The sequence below is a fragment of the Coregonus clupeaformis genome, chromosome 27 (genome assembly GCF_020615455.1).
Source record: "Coregonus clupeaformis isolate EN_2021a chromosome 27, ASM2061545v1, whole genome shotgun sequence".
In the NCBI taxonomy this organism is placed as follows: Eukaryota; Metazoa; Chordata; class Actinopteri; order Salmoniformes; family Salmonidae; genus Coregonus; species Coregonus clupeaformis.
Window position 1 is genome coordinate 22,551,106 of NC_059218.1, and position 17,767 is coordinate 22,568,872.

General features: G+C 42.9%; 1 protein-coding gene across 1 annotated transcript in view; it reads right to left on the minus strand.

Annotated features, from left to right (window-relative positions):
* Positions 1-17,120, minus strand: part of si:dkey-112m2.1 (transmembrane protein 132C) — a 243,809-nt gene extending 226,689 nt beyond the window's left edge. The window contains exon 1 of the mRNA XM_041850784.2: positions 16,796-17,120. Coding sequence (XP_041706718.2) covers positions 16,796-16,844 — 49 coding nt within the window. The 5' untranslated portion in view covers positions 16,845-17,120. The remainder of the gene's footprint in view (positions 1-16,795) is intronic.
* Positions 17,121-17,767: the final 647 nt, after the last annotated feature.

The window sequence follows — 17,767 nt, forward strand, 5'->3', positions numbered from 1 at the left end:
AGAACTGGCGATCTACAAAATTCCCAGCTGCGCCTGAATCTACTAGCGCCTTATGCTGGGAACGAGGTGCAACCTGTGGGAAACAAACAGGCAAGGTTATGTGAACGACAGAAAGCTCTGGGTAAGTAGGGCGCCTACTCACCTGGGAGGACTCCCCAATGCGTGGCCTGCCTTCACCTCCACCGGGGGACCTTCCCCAACACCTAGCCGCGGTGTGCCCTCCACGGCCACAGTTGGTGCAGGGAACGGCCCCCCTCAGGTTCCTACTCCTCCGTTCTCTAGCGCCAGCACCTCCGAGCTCCATAGGGCTCGGCTCGGAGGTGCCGGAAGGTGGAATGGGCAACCCCCACCCGGGACGTCCACGGGTGGCGAGCAGGATGTCCAGCCGAATGGCCATGTCGACCAGTTGGTCAAACGACAACGTGGTATCCCTGCACGCCAACTCTCTCTGGACGTCCTCCCGGAGGCTGCAGCGGAAGTGGTCTATGAGGGCCCGCTCATTCCACCCTGCATCTGCCGCTAGAGTCCGGAACTCCAAAGCACAATCCTGTGCGCTCCTCATCCCCTGTCGGAGGTAGAACAGACGCTCCCCCGCCGCCTTCCCTTCTGGTGGATGGTCAAACAAGGCACGGAAGCGGCGGGAGAACTCCGCTTAGGTAATAGTAGCGGCGTCTATTCTCCTCCATTCGGCGTTGGCCCACTCCAACGCCTTGCCGGTGAGACAGGAGATGAGGGCGGAGACGCTCTCGTGTCCCGAGGGCGCCGGGTGTACGGTGGCGAGGTAGAGCTCCACTTGCAGCAGGAACCCTTGACACCCGGCAGCGGAGCCGTCGTACGCCCTCGGGAGCGAGAGCCGAATCCCGCTGGGTTCCGGAAGGGGGACAGGAGGACTGACCGATGGGGATGGTCCGGTAGGTGGGGGCGTGGGTACCCGCTGCTTTCCCATCGGTGGAGAGTGTTCATCACCCGATCCAGGGCGTGACCGATCTGGTTGATCCTGTCCTCCTGCCCACGAAGACGGTCCTCCATGATGTGCGTTGGCGCGGTTGCTCCTGCTGATTCCATGGGTTGATGTGTGATTCTGTCAGTAGCTGAGTGTAGAGGCGGTGTGGAAATCAAGCGCAGGAAACACGGGCGTTCGTGAACAGACTTTAGTAAACGAAAGCAGCACCAAACAGGCGAACAGCCAACCCAACCGGGAGGCAAAATACAAATTACGCACAATAAACACAGTGCGTAAAACGACGATAGCGCACACAGTGCGGACTCTCGAAAAACAACAAAACACGAGAGTAAATACAGTGAGCAACAGCTTGACAAACAACAATCACACATAACACCTGACCCAACACACGATAACTAAATAGGAAACAAAATCAAACACTAACAAGGGACAGGTGTACAAACAGACAAAACCAAACAAACATGAAACATCGAACGGTGGCAGCTAGTACTCCGGGGACGACGACCGCCGAAGCCTGCCCGAACAAGGAGGAGGAGCAGCCTCGGCCGAAACCGTGACACCAATTATGTTCTTTAATGCAAGGCCGACAGACAAGTTCCTTACTTTTCCCCCTCTCCACTTTCCTCTTCCATTTTTGCAGTCATGCTGCAATTATTTGGTTGTAATTTTGGGTAGAGTAGACATTTCCATATGTTTTTGTTAGCTGCATGTGCAACATAACTCGCCAGTCCTACCGATTATATCATTTACGAAGATTTTTTATCAATTAGTATATTTGAGTTTAACCACAATATTTGTTGCATTATTTGTTCTGTCGTTTCTGGAGGATTACATTGAAATTGCAACCAACTTTCTATGGCTTGTTTTAGAAATAATGATATTTGGGAGATTATTTCCTTTTCAAATAACTGAAAGTGAGAGGTTGTAATCTGAATAAAGGGGAAAAGGCCATTCTTGAACATTGGGTGAGACAATCTTACTAATTTGCTAGAGAACCAGTTTGGATTTAAGTATAACTTTTGTATGACTGAAGCTTTTAGTGATAGGTCTAATGCTTTAATATTTAATACTTACTGTCCTCCGAATTCATATTCATTAAATAAATAGGCCCTTTTAATATTGTCTGGCTTGCCATTCCAAATAAAATAGAATATTATTTCTCATATAATTAAAAAAACTGTTCACTAGGCGTAGGCAAGAGCATAGGCAAATAGGTAAACTGGGATAATACTAAAGAGTTAATCAGGGTGATTTTTCCACAAATTGACAGGTATTTACCTTTCCATGGTAGCAAGATCTTATCTATTTTTGCTAACTTTCTATTAAAATGTATTGGAGTGAGATCATTTATTTCATTTGGGATATGCATTCCGAGTATATCCACATCACCATCAGACCATTTTATTGGTAAACTACATGGTAATGTAAAAATTGTATTTTTTACATTTTAGTAGATGCTCTTATCCAGAGCGACTTACAGTTAGTGAGTGCATACATTTTTAATACTGGCCCCCCGTGGGAATCGAACCCACAACCCTGGCGTTGCAAGCGCCATGCTCTAGCAACTGAGCTACATGGGACCTAGTGATACAATACGTAATATAATACATTTATCATAATTTGGTTGTAATCCAGAGAGGTTAGAAAATGTATCTAGATCCTCTATGAGGCTGTGGAGGGATTCAAGTTGTGGATTTAAAAGAAAACATGAATCATCAGAGTGCAATGACACCTTTGTTTTTAAATCCTGGATTATTGTTGGATCTGATTTTAATAGCTAACATCTCGATGGCAATAATAAATAGATATGCCGATATTGGACAACCTTGTTTCACTCCTCTTGACAGTTTAAAACTTTCTGAGAAATAGCTATTATTTACTATTTTACACCTAGAGTTAGTATACATGATTTTAACCCATTTTAAAAGAGATTGTCCAAAATTGAAATGCACCAGACATTTATATACACTGCTCAAAAAAATAAAGGGAACACTAAAATAACACATCCTAGATCTGAATGAATGAAATAATCTCATTAAATACTTTTTTCTTTACATAGTTGAATGTGCTGACAACAAAATCACACAAAATGATCAATGGAAATCAAATGTATCAACCCATGGAGGTCTGGATTTGGAGTCACCCTCAAAATTAAAGTGGAAAACCGCACTACAGGCTGATCCAACTTTGATGTAATGTCCTTAAAACAAGTCAAAATGAGGCTCAGTAGTGTGTGTGGCCTCCACGTGCCTGTATGACCTCTCTACAACGCCTGGGCATGCTCCTGATGAGGTGGCGGATGGTCTCCTGAGGGATCTCCTCCCAGACCTGGACTAAAGCATCCGCCAACTCCTGGACAGTCTGTGGTGCAACGTGGCGTTGGTGGATGGAGCGAGACATGATGTCCCAGATGTGCTCAATTGGATTCAGGTCTGGGGAACGGGCGGGCCAGTCCATAGCATAAATGCCTTCCTCTTGCAGGAACTGCTGACACACTCCAGCCACATGAGGTCTAGCATTGTCTTGCATTAGGAGGAACCCAGGGCCAACCGCACCAGCATATGGTCTCACAAGGGGTCTGAGGATCTCATCTCGGTACCTAATGGCAGTCAGGCTACCTCTGGCGAGCACATGGAGGGCTGTGCGGCCCCCCAAAGAAATGCCACCCCACACGATGACTGACCCACTGCCAAACCGGTCATGCTGGAGGATGTTGCAGGCAGCAGAACGTTCTCCACAGCGTCTCCAGATTCTGTCACGTCTGTCACATGCTCAGTGTGAACCTGCTTTCATCTGGCAAATGCCAAACGTCCTGCACGGTGTTGGGCTGTAAGCACAACCCCCACCTGTGGACGTCGGGCCCTCATACCACCCTCATGGAGTCTGTTTCTGACCGTTTGAGCAGACACATGCACATTTGTGGCCTGCTGGAGGTCATTTTGCAGGGCTCTGGCAGTGCTCCTCCTACTCCTCCTTGCACAAAGGCGGAAGTAGCAGTCCTGCTGCTGGGTTGTTGCCCTCCTACGGCCTCCTCCACGTCTCCTGATGTACTGGCCTGTCTCCTGGTAGCGCCTCCATGCTCTGGACACTACGCTGACAGACACAGCAAACCTTCTTGCCACAGCTCGCATTGATGTGCCATCCTGGATGAGCTGCACTACCTGAGCCACTTGTGTGGGTTGTAGACACCGTCTCATGCTACCACTAGAGTGAAAGCACCGCCAGCATTCAAAAGTGACCAAAACATCAGCCAGGAAACATAGGAACTGAGAAGTGGTCTGTGGTCACCACCTGCAAAACCAGTCCTTTATTGGGGGTGTCTTGCTAATTGCCTATAATTTCCACCTGTCTATTCCATTTGCACAACAGCATGTGAAATGTATTGTTAATCAGTGTTGCTTCCTAAGTGGACAGTTTGATTTCACAGAATTGTGATTGACTTGGAGTTACATTGTGTTGTTTAAGTGTTCCCTTTATTTAGCAGGCCTGGATTCCCAGATGTATCATAGTGTTCTATTGTTTCCAGTACTTGCCCTATATTATCTCCAATATATCTTCCATGTAAAAAAAAAACCTGTCTGATTAGAATGAATAATGTCCGACAATACCTTTTTAATTCTATGTGCTATACATTTTGCTAGAATTTTTGCATCACAACACTGAAGTGTAAGGGGCCTCCAATTTTTTAAATGGACTGGATCTTTATATTTTCCACTTGTATCCTGTTTCAGTAACAATGAAATCAGACCTTCTTCTTGAGTGTCTGATAATCTACCATTTACATAGGAGTGGTTAAAACATGCTAATAACGGTCCTCTGAGTATATCAAAAAAGGTTTGGTATACATCGACTGGTATGCCATCCAACCCTGGTGTTTTCCCGGACTTTAATTGCATCCAGAAGTTCCTCCTCTGTAATTTTACCTTCACATGAGTCTTTCTGTATGGCTGTTAATTTTACATTATCAATAGAAAAAAATCTCTACAATTAGCTTCAGTTAGAGTAGATGGAGGCGACTGAAACGAAAACATATGTTTAAAGTACTTTGTTTCCTCCTTCAAAAGATAATTTGGTGAATCATGGGTGACTCCGTCATTTGTAACCAGTTTCAGTAAATTATTTTAGCATTCCTATGTTGAAGATTGAAAAATAATTTGGTGCATTTTTCCCCATATTCCATCCAGTTTGCTTTATTTTTATAATATATTACACTTGATCTTTCTTGAATGAGTTTCTCCATTTCTTTTTGTTTTTCCTCTAATTTATTCTGAGCCTCTATGTTACAGTTTTTATTGCTATCTATCTGTTCTGTTAGACCTTTTATTTCCTTTGTTAGTATTTTTTTTTCGAGATGAGTACTGAATTGCATGGCCTCTAAAGGCACATTTAAAGGTAAGGAGATTTGCTGTAAGGAGATTTGCTGTACCTATGTTATGTCGGAAAAAATCTGTTATAAATTCCTCTGTCCTAGTTAAAAACAAGTTATCATCCAATAGGCTTTGATTAAATTTCCAATATCCTCGCCCACGTGGAAATTCAGTAAGAGTAATGTATATGCCAATTATATGATGGTCCGACCGCATTCTGTCCCCTATCAACACGTTTTTTACTTTGGTGCCAACGAGAATGACATAAGAAAGAAGTCAAGACCACTAGCTTGATTGAGTCTCCGCCATGTATATCTGACTAGATCAGGATATTTAAACCTCCATATATCTACTAGTTCTAATGTATCCATGACATTCACGATTTCCTTAAGAGCATGAGGGGGATAGTTTGTAGTGTGATTTCCTTTATGGTCCATTGAGCTATTTAAAACAGTATTATAATCTCCCACCATTATAATAGAGTCTTGAATTGCTAGCAGCATTGATAATTTATGATATATATTGTCAAAGAAGTGTGGATCATCATTATTTGGTCCGTAAAGGTTAATGAGCCATATCTGTTTATGGTCCAATAACATATTAAAAAATAATCCATCTACCTTGCATATCTGTTTGGACAATTTGCACATTCGGATCGAAATTACTGTTAATTAATAGCATCACCCCTTTTGAGTTTCTTTGCCCATCGGAGAAGTATATTTGCCCCCCCCCCCTCCCCCCATTCCTTTTTCCACGCAACTTCATCTAGAATTTTTCAATGAGTTTCCTGTAGACAATTGATATTATATTCCTTCTCTTTTAGCCATGTAAATATTGTTCTTCTTTTGTTATTATCTGCTAAGCCATTACAATTATAACTGGCTATGCTTATTTCACCATATACCATAATGAGATACAAGTTTCAAATCTATTCATCATTATATATGTTTGTAAATTTACCAATAAAAAATACCATAGTGATTGAGTGTCCATATAGCTGTACCGTGATATTTGCATTGCTACGGAGTAACCCTTCAATTGTTCTCCACTAATTCCCCCGCTAAAGCCCCTCCCCATCCCAAGTTGGGCCATCATCCCAGCGATCGGCATACCACCCCCGTCCCTCCAGATCCCTAGGGCCCCGAGAGGCCAGAACCCATCCATCGAAAACAGCACACAGTGCCACCTGCGAATAACTCGGCAGAACTGTCGTTGTTTGCCCACTGAGATGAGTGTGTGGGGAGCAGCATGGAGCTTCCGAGACCCCAGCCCCATCCAGGGGAGACGTCTGCCATATTCTCAATGCTCCCTCAGACTCCCAGAGCTCAGACAGCAACCAATCAAGCAGTGGTGTGTATTCATGGATGCCAAGAGAAGCCAGGCTTCCCCAGAAATAAAATAATGTACCTTTTGTCTCTCTGTGTTTCAGAATTGTCCTTCAATTCGCAAGAGGATGAATGTATCTCACAGGAGATAGCATCCGAGCGAGCGAAACAGCGCCCCTCTGTCTCTCTACGTGTAGGCCATCTATTTTTATTTTTTTATTTTTTTTATTTCACCTTTATTTAACCAGGTAAGCCAGTTGAGAACAGGTTCTCATTTACAACTGCGACCTGGCCAAGATAAAGCAAAGTAGTGCAATAAAAACAACACAGAGTTACATATGGGGTAAAGAAAAAAACATAAAGTCAGAAAATACAACAGAAAATATATATACAGTGTGTGCAAATGTAGCAAGTTATGGAGGTAAGGCAATAAATGGGCTATAGTGCAGAATAATTACAATAGTATTAACACTGGAATGCTAGATGTGCAAGAGATTATGTGCAAATAGAGATACTGGGGTGCAAAAGAGCAAATTAAATAACAATATAGGGATGAGGTAGTTGGGTGGGCTAATTTCAGATGGGCTGTGTACAGGTGCAGTGATCGGTAAGGTGCTCTGACAACTGATGCTTAAAGTTATTGGGGGAGATAAGAGTCTCCAGCTTCAGAGATTTTTGCAATTCGTTCCAGTCATTGGCAGCAGAGAACTGGAAGGAATGGCGGCCAAAGGAGGTGTTGGCTTTGGGAATGACCAGTGAGATATACCTGCTGGAGCGCAGACTACGGGTGGGTGCTGCTATGGTGACCAATGAGCTAAGATAGGGCGGGATTTGCCTAGCAGTGATTTATAGATGGCCTGGAGCCAGTGGGTTTGACGACGAACATGTAGTGAGGACCAGCCAACAAGAGCGTACAGGTCACAGTGGTGGGTAGTGTATGGGGCTTTGGAGACAAAACGGATGGCACTGTGATAGACTACATCCAATTTGCTGAGTAGAGTGTTGGAGGCTATTTTGTAAATGACATCGCCGAAGTCAAGGATCGGTAGGATAGTCAGTTTTACGAGGGCATGTTTGGCAGCATGAGTGAAGGAGGCTTTGTTGCGAAATAGGAAGCCGATTCTAGATTTAACTTTGGATTGGAGATTCTTTATGTGAGTCTGGAAGTTGAGTTTACAGTCTAACCAGACACCTAGATATTTGTAGTTGTCCACATACTCTAGGTCAGACCCGTCGAGAGTGGTGATTCTAGTCGGGTGGGCGGGTGCTAGCAGCGTTCGATTGAAAAGCATGCATTTAGTTTTACTAGTGTTTAAGAGCAGTTGAAGGCTACTGAAGGATTGTTGTATGGCATTGAAGCTCGTTTGGAGGTTTGTTAACACAGTGTCCAATGAAGGGCCAGATGTATACAAAATGGTGTCGTCTGTCGAGGTGGATCTGAGAGTCACCAGCAGCAAGAGCGACATCATTGATATACACGGAGAAAAGTGTCGGCCCAAGAATTGAACCCTGTGGCACCCCCATAGAGACTGCCATAGGTCCAGACAACAGGCCCTCCGATTTGACACACTGAACTCTATCTGAGAAGTAGTTGGTGAACCAGGCGAGGCAGTCATTTGAGAAACCAAGGCTATTTAGTCTGCCAATAAGAATGCGGTGGTTGACAGAGTCGAAAGCCTTGGCCAGGTCGATGAAGACGGCTGCACAGTACTGTCTATTATCAATCGCGGTTATAATATCGTTTAGGACCTTGAGCGTGGCTGAAGTGCACCCGTGACCAGCTCGGAAACCGGATTGCATAGCGGAGAAGGTACGGTGGTATTCGAAATGGTCGATGATCTGTTTGTTAACTTGGCTTTCGAATACTTTCGAAAGGCAGGGCAGGATGGATATAGGTCTGTAGCAGTTTGGATCTAGAGTGTCACCCCCTTTGAAGAGGGGGATGACCGCGGCAGCTTTCCAATCTCTGGGGATCTCAGACGTTATGAAAGAGAGGTTGAACAGACTAGTAATAGGGGTTGCGACAATTTCGGCGCTAGTTTTAGGAAGAAAGGGTCCAGATTGTCTAGCCCAGCTGATTTGTAGGGGTCCAGATTTTGCAGCGCTTTCAAAACATCAACTGTCTGAATTTGTGTGAAGGAGAAGCGGGGGGGCATGGGCAAGTTGCAGCAGAGGGTGCAGAGTTGGTGGCCGGGGTTAGTGGTAGCCAGATGGAAAGCATGGCCAGCTGTAGCAAAATGCTTGTTGAAATTCTCGATTATTGTAGATTTATCGGTGGTGATAGTGTTTCCTAGCCTCAGTGCAGTGGGCAGCTGGGAGGAAGTGCTCTTATTCTCCATGGACTTTACAGTGTCCCAAAACTTTTTGGAGTTAGTGCTACAGGATGCAAATTTCTGTTTGAAAAAGTTAGCCTTTGCTTTCCTGACTGCTTGTGTATATTGGTTCCTAACTTCCCTGAAAAGTTGCATATCGCGGGGGCTATTTGATGCTAATGCTGTACGCCACAGGATGTTTTTGTGCTGGTCAAGGGCAGTCAAGTCTGAGGAGAACCAGGGGCTATATCGGTTCTTAGTTCTATATTTTTTGAATGGGGCATGTTTATTTAAGATTGAGAGGAAATTACTTTTAAGGAACAACCAGGCATCCTCTACTGACGGAATGAGATCTATATCCATCCAGGATACCTGGGCCAGGTCAATTAGGAAGGCCTCCTCGCTAAAGTGTTTTAGGGAGCGTTTGACAGTGATGAGGGGTGGTCGTTTGACCGCGGACCCGTTACGGACGCAGGCAATAAGGCAGTGATCGCTGAGATCCTGGTTGAAGACAGCTGAGGTGTATTTAGAGGGTATATTAGTCAGGATGATATCTATGAGGGTACCCATGTTTAAGGATTTAGGGTTGTACCTGGTAGGTTCGTTGATAATTTGCGTGAGGTTGAGGGCATCTAGCTTGGATTGTAGGATGGCTGGGGTATTAAGCATATCCCAATTTAGGTCACCAAGCAGTACAAACTCAGAGGATAAATGGGGGGCAATCAATTCACATATGGTGTCCAGGGCACAGCTGGGGGCTGAGGGGGGTCTGTAGCAAGCGGCAACAGTGAGAGACTTATTTCTGGAAAGGTGGATTTTTAGAAGTAGAAGCTCAAACTGTTTGGGCACAGACCTGGATAGTATGATAGAGCTCTGCAGGCTATCTCTACAGTAGATTGCAACTCCACCCCCCTATCTGATGCTGTCTGGTCCAAAGAAAAGTGTAAAGGGAAGCCAGCTTGCATTTTGGCGTCACTCCCATTGAGAGCATACGTCATTGACAGAAAAACTAGAATTTTTGCATCTCGTTGTGTTGTTGTCCCTCGGTGGCTAGCTAGCTAAAATTTGGCCTTTCCTAAATTAGCCATGGAGATAGGGATTTGGACTTGTGGTTTTACTTAATTCTTCATACTGGCCAATGATTATAAAGGCTATTCTGATCCAACCATTAATGCATACATTGTTGTGCCCCTGGTCTGAGATGATGCAAGTTCAATATGTAGCTAGATGTAGAATGCTAATGTTAACTAGCTAACGTTGCCCATGAATGGAAGTTAGGCTAGCGAGCAAGCATTTTAGCCAGGTAGCCTAGGACAACAAAAAAGAAAAGTGTGTACTGACAGAGTGATAGACTGTTTCATCAACATGAAAGAGAGGAGGATGGCATTGGCATTTCTCTACAAGTAGGGTGAGTCAACATGTTTACTTGCACGAACGCACACACACACACACACAGAAATCAGAACCATAGACAGCCACACCATATTTAGCTTATGTTGACTGGACTAAATTGTTTTAGATATCTTTTAGTTGGCACTGTATTAGACTAAGCAGTGGTGATTTCATGATGTTGAAATGTTGAAGTTGAAATGGTGCTGGAATAGTGGAGGCAGCTCCTGTTTTCTTTGCGACTTGCGATAACTCTGTGGTTCTAAATCAATAGTTGTTTAGTGGTCAGAAAATGGAAACATTAACTTGCTTGACCATGCTGTAGGTCATGCAACTGTCTGTTACATGCAATATGCATAGTGGACAGAGGTTGCTATCCAGTTTTGTGATAAAACAAATGTGTGGTTGAATTTATTCTGCCACTGTGTCTTCTTATTGTCTCGGCCTTTAGGCCTATATATCACGGTCGCAAGGCATATGAATTAACAGGGCTTGGCTTCCCCAGTGATTTTACCCACGCACCACTACTGCAACCAAGGCTCTGTCTCATCTTACTGCCTGCATACAGTGAGGGAAAAAAGTATTTGATCCCCTGCTGATTTTGTACATGTGCCCACTGACAAAGACATGATCAGTCTATAATTTTAATTGTAGGTTTATTTGAACAGTGAGAGACAGAATAACAACAACAAAATCCAGAAAAACGCATGTCAAAAATGTTATAAATTGATTTTTCATTTTAATGAGGGAAATAAGTATTTGACCCCTCTGCAAAACATTACTTAGTACTTGGTGGCAAAACCCTTGTTGGCAATCACAGAGGTCAGACGTTTCTTGTAGTTGGCCACCAGGTTTGCACACATCTCAGGAGGGATTTTGTCCCACTCCAAGTCATTAAGGTTTCAAACCTGCCGTTTGGCAACTCGAACCTTCAGCTCCCTCCACAGATTTTCTATGGGATTAAGGTCTGGAGACTGGCTAGGCCACTCCAGGACCTTAATGTGCTTCTTCTTGAGCCCCTCCTTTGTTGCCTTGGCCGTGTGTTTTGGGTCATTGTCATGCTGGAATAACAATCCACGACCCATTTTCAATGCCCTGGCTGAGGGAAGGATGTTCTCACCCAAGATTTGACGGTAAATGGCCCCGTCCATCGTCCCTTTGATGCGGTGAAGTTGTCCTGTCCCCTTAGCAGAAAAACACCCCCAAAGCATAATGTTTCCACCTCCATGTTTGACGGTGGGTATGGTGTTCTTGGGGTCATAGGCAGCATTCCTCCTCCTCCAAACACAGCGAGTTGAGTTGATGCCAAAGAGCTTGATTTTGTTCTCATCTGACCACAACACTTTCACCCAGTTCTCCTCTGAATCATTCAGATGTTCATTGGCAAACTTCAGACGGCCCTGTATATGTGCTTTCTTGAGCAGGGGGACCTTGCGGGCGCTGCAGGATTTCAGTCCTTCACGGCGTAGTGTGTTACCAATTGTTTTCTTGGTGACTATGGTCCCAGCTGCCTTGAGATCATTGACAAGATCCTCCCGTGTAGTTCTGGGCTGATTCCTCACCGTTCTCATGATCATTGCAACTCCACGAGGTGAGATCTTGCATGGAGCCCCAGGCCGAAGGAGATTGACAGTTCTTTTCTGTTTCTTCCATTTGCGAATAATCGCACCAACTGTTGTCACCTTCTCACCAAGCTGCTTGGCGATGGTCTTGTAGCCCTTCCAGTCTTGTGAGGTCTACAATCTTGTCCCTGACATCCATGGAGAGCTCTTCGGTCTTGGCCATGGTGGAGAGTTTGGAATCTGATTGATTGATTGCTTCTGTGGACAGGTGTCTTTTATACAGGTAACAAGCTGAGATTAGGAGCACTCCCTTTAATAGTGTGCTCCTAATCTCAGCTCGTTACCTGTATAAAAGACACCTGGGAGCCAGAAATCTTTCTGATTGAGAGGGGGTCAAATACTTATTTCCCTCATTAAAATGCAAATCAATTTATAACATTTTAAAATTATAGACTGATAATTTCTTTATTTGTATTTTTGTTATTGTTTTTTGTAGATCAGCTTAATATTGCAGATATATTGTAACTTCCATCAATGTAATTGTCTGCATCACTTCCAATCCCCCATGTTTTTTATATATATACCCCACTTTTCAACCCCTGATCATTTCTTTGTCAGTGGGCAAACGTACAAAATCCGCAGGGGATCAAATCCTTTTTTCCCTCACTGTACATCTAACCCCAATCTGTTCCCCCAAACTGCTGGATCGTTTGAAACAAAGAATACAATTTTTCTTATCCTCTATTGGTTTATTCATTGGTGTCTCTAGGAAAATTAATGACAATGCTCTACAGTCAATCCCATTCTGTATCTAGGCCCTTTGTCATCTCATATTACTGTAGTGAAGCCAAGGTTTTACATTTTTGACATTCACCTTTATTTTATGAATCTACTCAGGATGTGTCCAAATAAACGCCACTCCTGTGTGTAGTTGTTGTTATTGACATTGAACAGTAAACTGGATGTTGTCAGCAGACCCACATTATGAAAGAGGTGATAACAGCCCTCTTCACTCTAACCAGGCCACACAGACACACACACAGCCCTAGAAATCACTTGTAATAGGTGTGTGGTGTGTGTGTATTTGTGTGTGTGTGTTTGTGTGTGTGTGTGTTTATCTCTACCTTCCCAACAGGTGGATGATACCGTATATCTAAAAGATCCATCACATTAAAGTAAAAATACATTGTCTTTTCAAATCTGATCTCATTTTCAGGGTTTACAGCAATCAGGCTGTGGAATCAGCATTGGGTTGAGGAACGGCAATCAGATTAATGTACGTAACTCTCCTCAAGATGCCCTCCAGTTGATGACATGTGTTTCCATGTTACAATGCTTATAAACTGCTCTATAGCGTACTGGTCCTAAATGTGCTGGTGCTGTGGATACCCCAGCTTTGTCCACTGATGCACTCTTCTTGATGTTATTACATACCTCCCTGCAGCTTTTTACAATGCTGCTTCCTAACCATGAAGTCCAATAAGAAGTATGGCTTGTTTTATTCTACTGTTTAGCCAGTCTTATCGGGCTGACCTCTGTTCTTCTGCAGTGAAAAAGTGTTTGTGTGTGTGTGTGTGTTTGTGTGTGTTTGTGTGTGTGTGTGTGTGTGTGTGTGTGTGTGTGTGTGTGTGTGTGTGTGTGTGTGTGTGTGTGTGTGTGTGTGTGTGTGTGTGTGTGTGTGTGTGTGTGTGTGTGTGTGTGTGTGTGTGTGTGTGTGTGTGTGTGTGTGTGCGCGCGTGTGTGTGTGTGTGTACCACTTTGCACAGCAAATTTTGCAGTGTTAAATCAACACTTAAGAGTTGACTTTACACTATCTCAAGGTACATATGGTCTCACTCTACAGAGTATATAAAGTACTCTGATTATAGCGTTATTTTTTGAGTGTTCATGTAACACTCTGTAGTCAAAAAAAAAATAACACTGCATTACACTTGCCAGTGTTAATCAAATGTGATGCTATGAGGTAATTAGCACAGTGTTATTTCTACTCAACACTATTTGATCTAGAGTTAACTCCTATTAGTGTTAAACATAAACACTGTTAAAGTAAGTCATTTTGGGCTTTCACTGTACGGTGTAAAATCTAATTTGCATATTTCCCATGGTCCCTTTTCTTTTCGAGTGAATTATAGAGTTACCACCAATGACTGTATTTGTTAGTGACAGAGACATGGTTGTTGAATTCTTTCCATTTAAATGCCTGTGGCTTTCACCTAATGAGTACCTAGGTGAACGTTATCATTAAAATATATGACAATACATTTAATTTACATTTTACATTTTAGTCATTTAGCAGACACTCTTATCCAGAGCGACTTACATGAGCAATTAGGGTTAAGTGCCTTGCTCAAGGGCACATCGACAGATTTGGTTACTGGCACAACGCTCTTAACCACAAAGGCTACCTGCCGCCCCGTATACATTACATATATTATGGGCACACACGGGTTAAATCAAGATTGTTTCCACGTCATTTCAATTAAATTACTTTGAACCAACCTGGAATACACGTGGAATTGACGTCTGTGCCCAGTGGGTTACTTTGATGGCCTAGTTTTACCCTAACACAGTAATATTAGGAAACTCCTGGTTTACAGGGCACATCAGGCCTGCAAGTCAAATAATGCTGGCTTGCAAAGTGATGTGTAAGTCCTATTGGAATCCAGCCAGAGTTAAGATATCCAAGAGCTAGAATTTTTATTCACCTGCAATCTGCATTCAGAAAGACTGTCAGGGTTAGGAAAAAAAAAAAAAAAGACTACCTAAACCATTTAACCCGGAATAACCATTTCAATAGCGAGTGCAATATATCTAACTAACTGATTAGATTGGTTTAGAAAACTGTATGTTACTTATCTTTTTGTAGCATAAGATTAATCAATCAATGCAAAAACATAGATATTAAAAACAATCTTAGAAAAATCTACCTGCAGTAGAGCATGCTGGGAAATATGATAATGATAGGTGTGGTTTTGATGGGACTGTTTTACTCTCCACAGTCTAAAACAATAACTCTGGTTATTAACACCAACACTGGGGGGGGGTATTTTACACCACTGAGTGTTCATTTCACTCTTACAGCGTGAATTTAACTCCTGAATCAACAGAAATGTTACTCTGAAAAATCAACACTGGCCAGTACCCAAAAGGTTGCTGGTTTGAACCCCTGAGCCTACAATGTGAAAAAAAATATGTCTATGTGCCCTTGAGCAAGGTACTTAACCCTAATTTGCTCCAGTAAAACAACACAGAGATTTCCAGTAAAATTTCACTGCACCTGTCTGGTGTATGTGACAATAAAAACAGTGTATGTATATGATCCTAATCTCAAAAAGAGACCACCCAGCCCCCAGAGCTCCTCTACCCCTCCAGGGAGAGCTGTCTGTGGGACTGAACAGGGACATCCCCTGAGGCTCCACACACCAGGAGGCAGACAGCCAACTAAGGACAGAATCAATTGAGCCTTTTTCTCATTCCCACTGCCACATCCCAGGAGACTGACCAGATTTAAGGTATTGAACACATTAAGAATTTCATTACAAAACGCTATATATACATTTTCAGAATGTTGGTAAAATAGCTTTTTTGTTTAAAGAACTTACGAAAGAGATTGGTGTGTTTTTCCCCTATCTAGTCATGGAATTTGGTTGTTAAATGACAGACATTTGTTTGAAACCTATCACTAGATGGTTTTGCAAAATCCCCAATTGTAACACACATCTAAATATATGAATTCAAAATCTGAGGACAGCAACATTTTATACACACATAAAGGTTACTCTAAGCAATTCATTTCTGATGAAAAAACACAAATATGGAAAAATTGGTGGATACAGCTATCCACTATAGGAAAATAAAAATGTTGCGCTGGTAATATGGGTCAGATGTTGAGACCTGGTTGTGCAAGCCGTTTTCGCGTTAGTAATGGTGCAACCATGACACTAACAAATCTGCACTGGCTTGATTCTTTAGGACTCTTGTACAAAGGTACAGATGTTTTATCACTACAACAACTTATTGTCTCTGGGAGATTTTTTTCATAGTCGCACAGTGCTCCCAGAATAAAACTCCTGGTCGCACAGCAAAATATTTAGTCACATATTCATTTGGTCAGAATTTAGAGCCCTGCACACACCCTCTTCTCAACTGCAGGCTTTGACAAGCAGCCATTCTGAGTACATGCTCAGACAGAGACTCCGTCTCAGTCCCAGCCCAGCATTAGGTTTATAGAACATGACTGGGGTTCAAAACCATGATGGGACACACCTGCAACAATTCTACAACTATGTCTAGCTCCATTCACAATCCGCACAATACAGCCCTTGAAATATTGATATTCTTCTCTGTCTCAATTTAGAATATTACACATTTAGTAGAGTGCAGTCACTACCAATGTCTAACACATTACTTCTTCCCTCGCTATCCCTGTCTTGATTATAATAATTCCCATTTATCTTATAAGCACATCTAACCACTCCTTCTTATTCCATATTTCAACTTAGTCATCCACTTTCCAGGAAAAAGAGTTAGACATTTATGTTACCCATGCCGATTCTTTGCCTTGTTCGTGATGACTCACATTGAGATCATATATTGTCATTAGAAAAGGATGACAGGAAGATAATTGAGAGAAAGTCGATATGATTGCTACTACATTCAGGGCAATTTAAATAGTGGATATAATGGACATGATGGATACTGATAACTGAAGACAAGATTGTTGCCAGAAAAAGCCTGACTTAAATAATATGTGAATAGTTTTTACAGAATGCATCGCTTCCCCCTGAAAGAAAATGTGTGTATGACGCCCGTGTGCTGAAAGTGTTGTATAGCCTATTATTCTTATTCATGAAAGTGGATCAGGATCATTTCTCACCTCCGAAAAGCACGACCACGGTGAGCCCCAGTGTGAAGAGAAGAGTCATCTTTCCTTGCGATGATTCAGAAAGTTCCAGACGTACAGAAAGGGGGAAAAGGCGAGACAGCTTTGGTCACTACCGACGTTCCCGCTGGAAGGTGCCAAAACTTTGCGCACAACTTTTCTCTCCTCTCTTTCAATTACTAACAGGATATACGTTTTCCATTAATTAAACAAATGATGTATCTACTCAGTACAATTGCTGGAAGCTGATGAAAGTCCGACAGTCAACAGCCATCGCTGGCACGACAGGTACCCAAACAGTGCGACATGTCTTGTTCGAATGGTGCGGAGGAGGGAAATGAGCAACTCCTGGGGAATAACGGTCCGTGCCAGTATCCACCCCTCATGCAATAAAATATAATTTATCCTAAATTAATCCGTTTATTTGCTCTTTCTTTCCTGCAACCCGTTGAATTGGCTAACGGATTTAAGTGTTTTATTGGCCAGGTTTAGAGTTACCTAGTGTAGGTCGTATTGACCGTTGATTACAGGTGTGTCCGTTGCGCAGATTATGATTACTACATCACGGGTTGTGCCTCCCAACGCTGGTCTTTGACATAACAGAGGAACCGTGCGCCCTCGCACGCTGCAGTTGTTTTTTGTATTGCAAAAAGAACTCATGAAAACTATCTCAAATTTAGCATTCATCAAAGATAATGTTCATTTTTGTAAAATGTCCCTCAATAGTTTTCTGCTGGATATCATTAGGTCCATTTTTAGTTGCGCGTCGAAGCCTACAGTATTTTATGCATAGGGTACGTCGAGTGTCTTTCCAAGAAATGCATATAATTTCTCCATAAGAATTCTTTCCTCTACGTTTTCAACAAGGTATGTCGACAGATTTTCAGCGGTAAAATGCTCTAGCTGAGTCGGCTAAGATTTTAGTGTCCAGCTAATTTGTGATTAATTAATTTCGCCCTCAAGGGT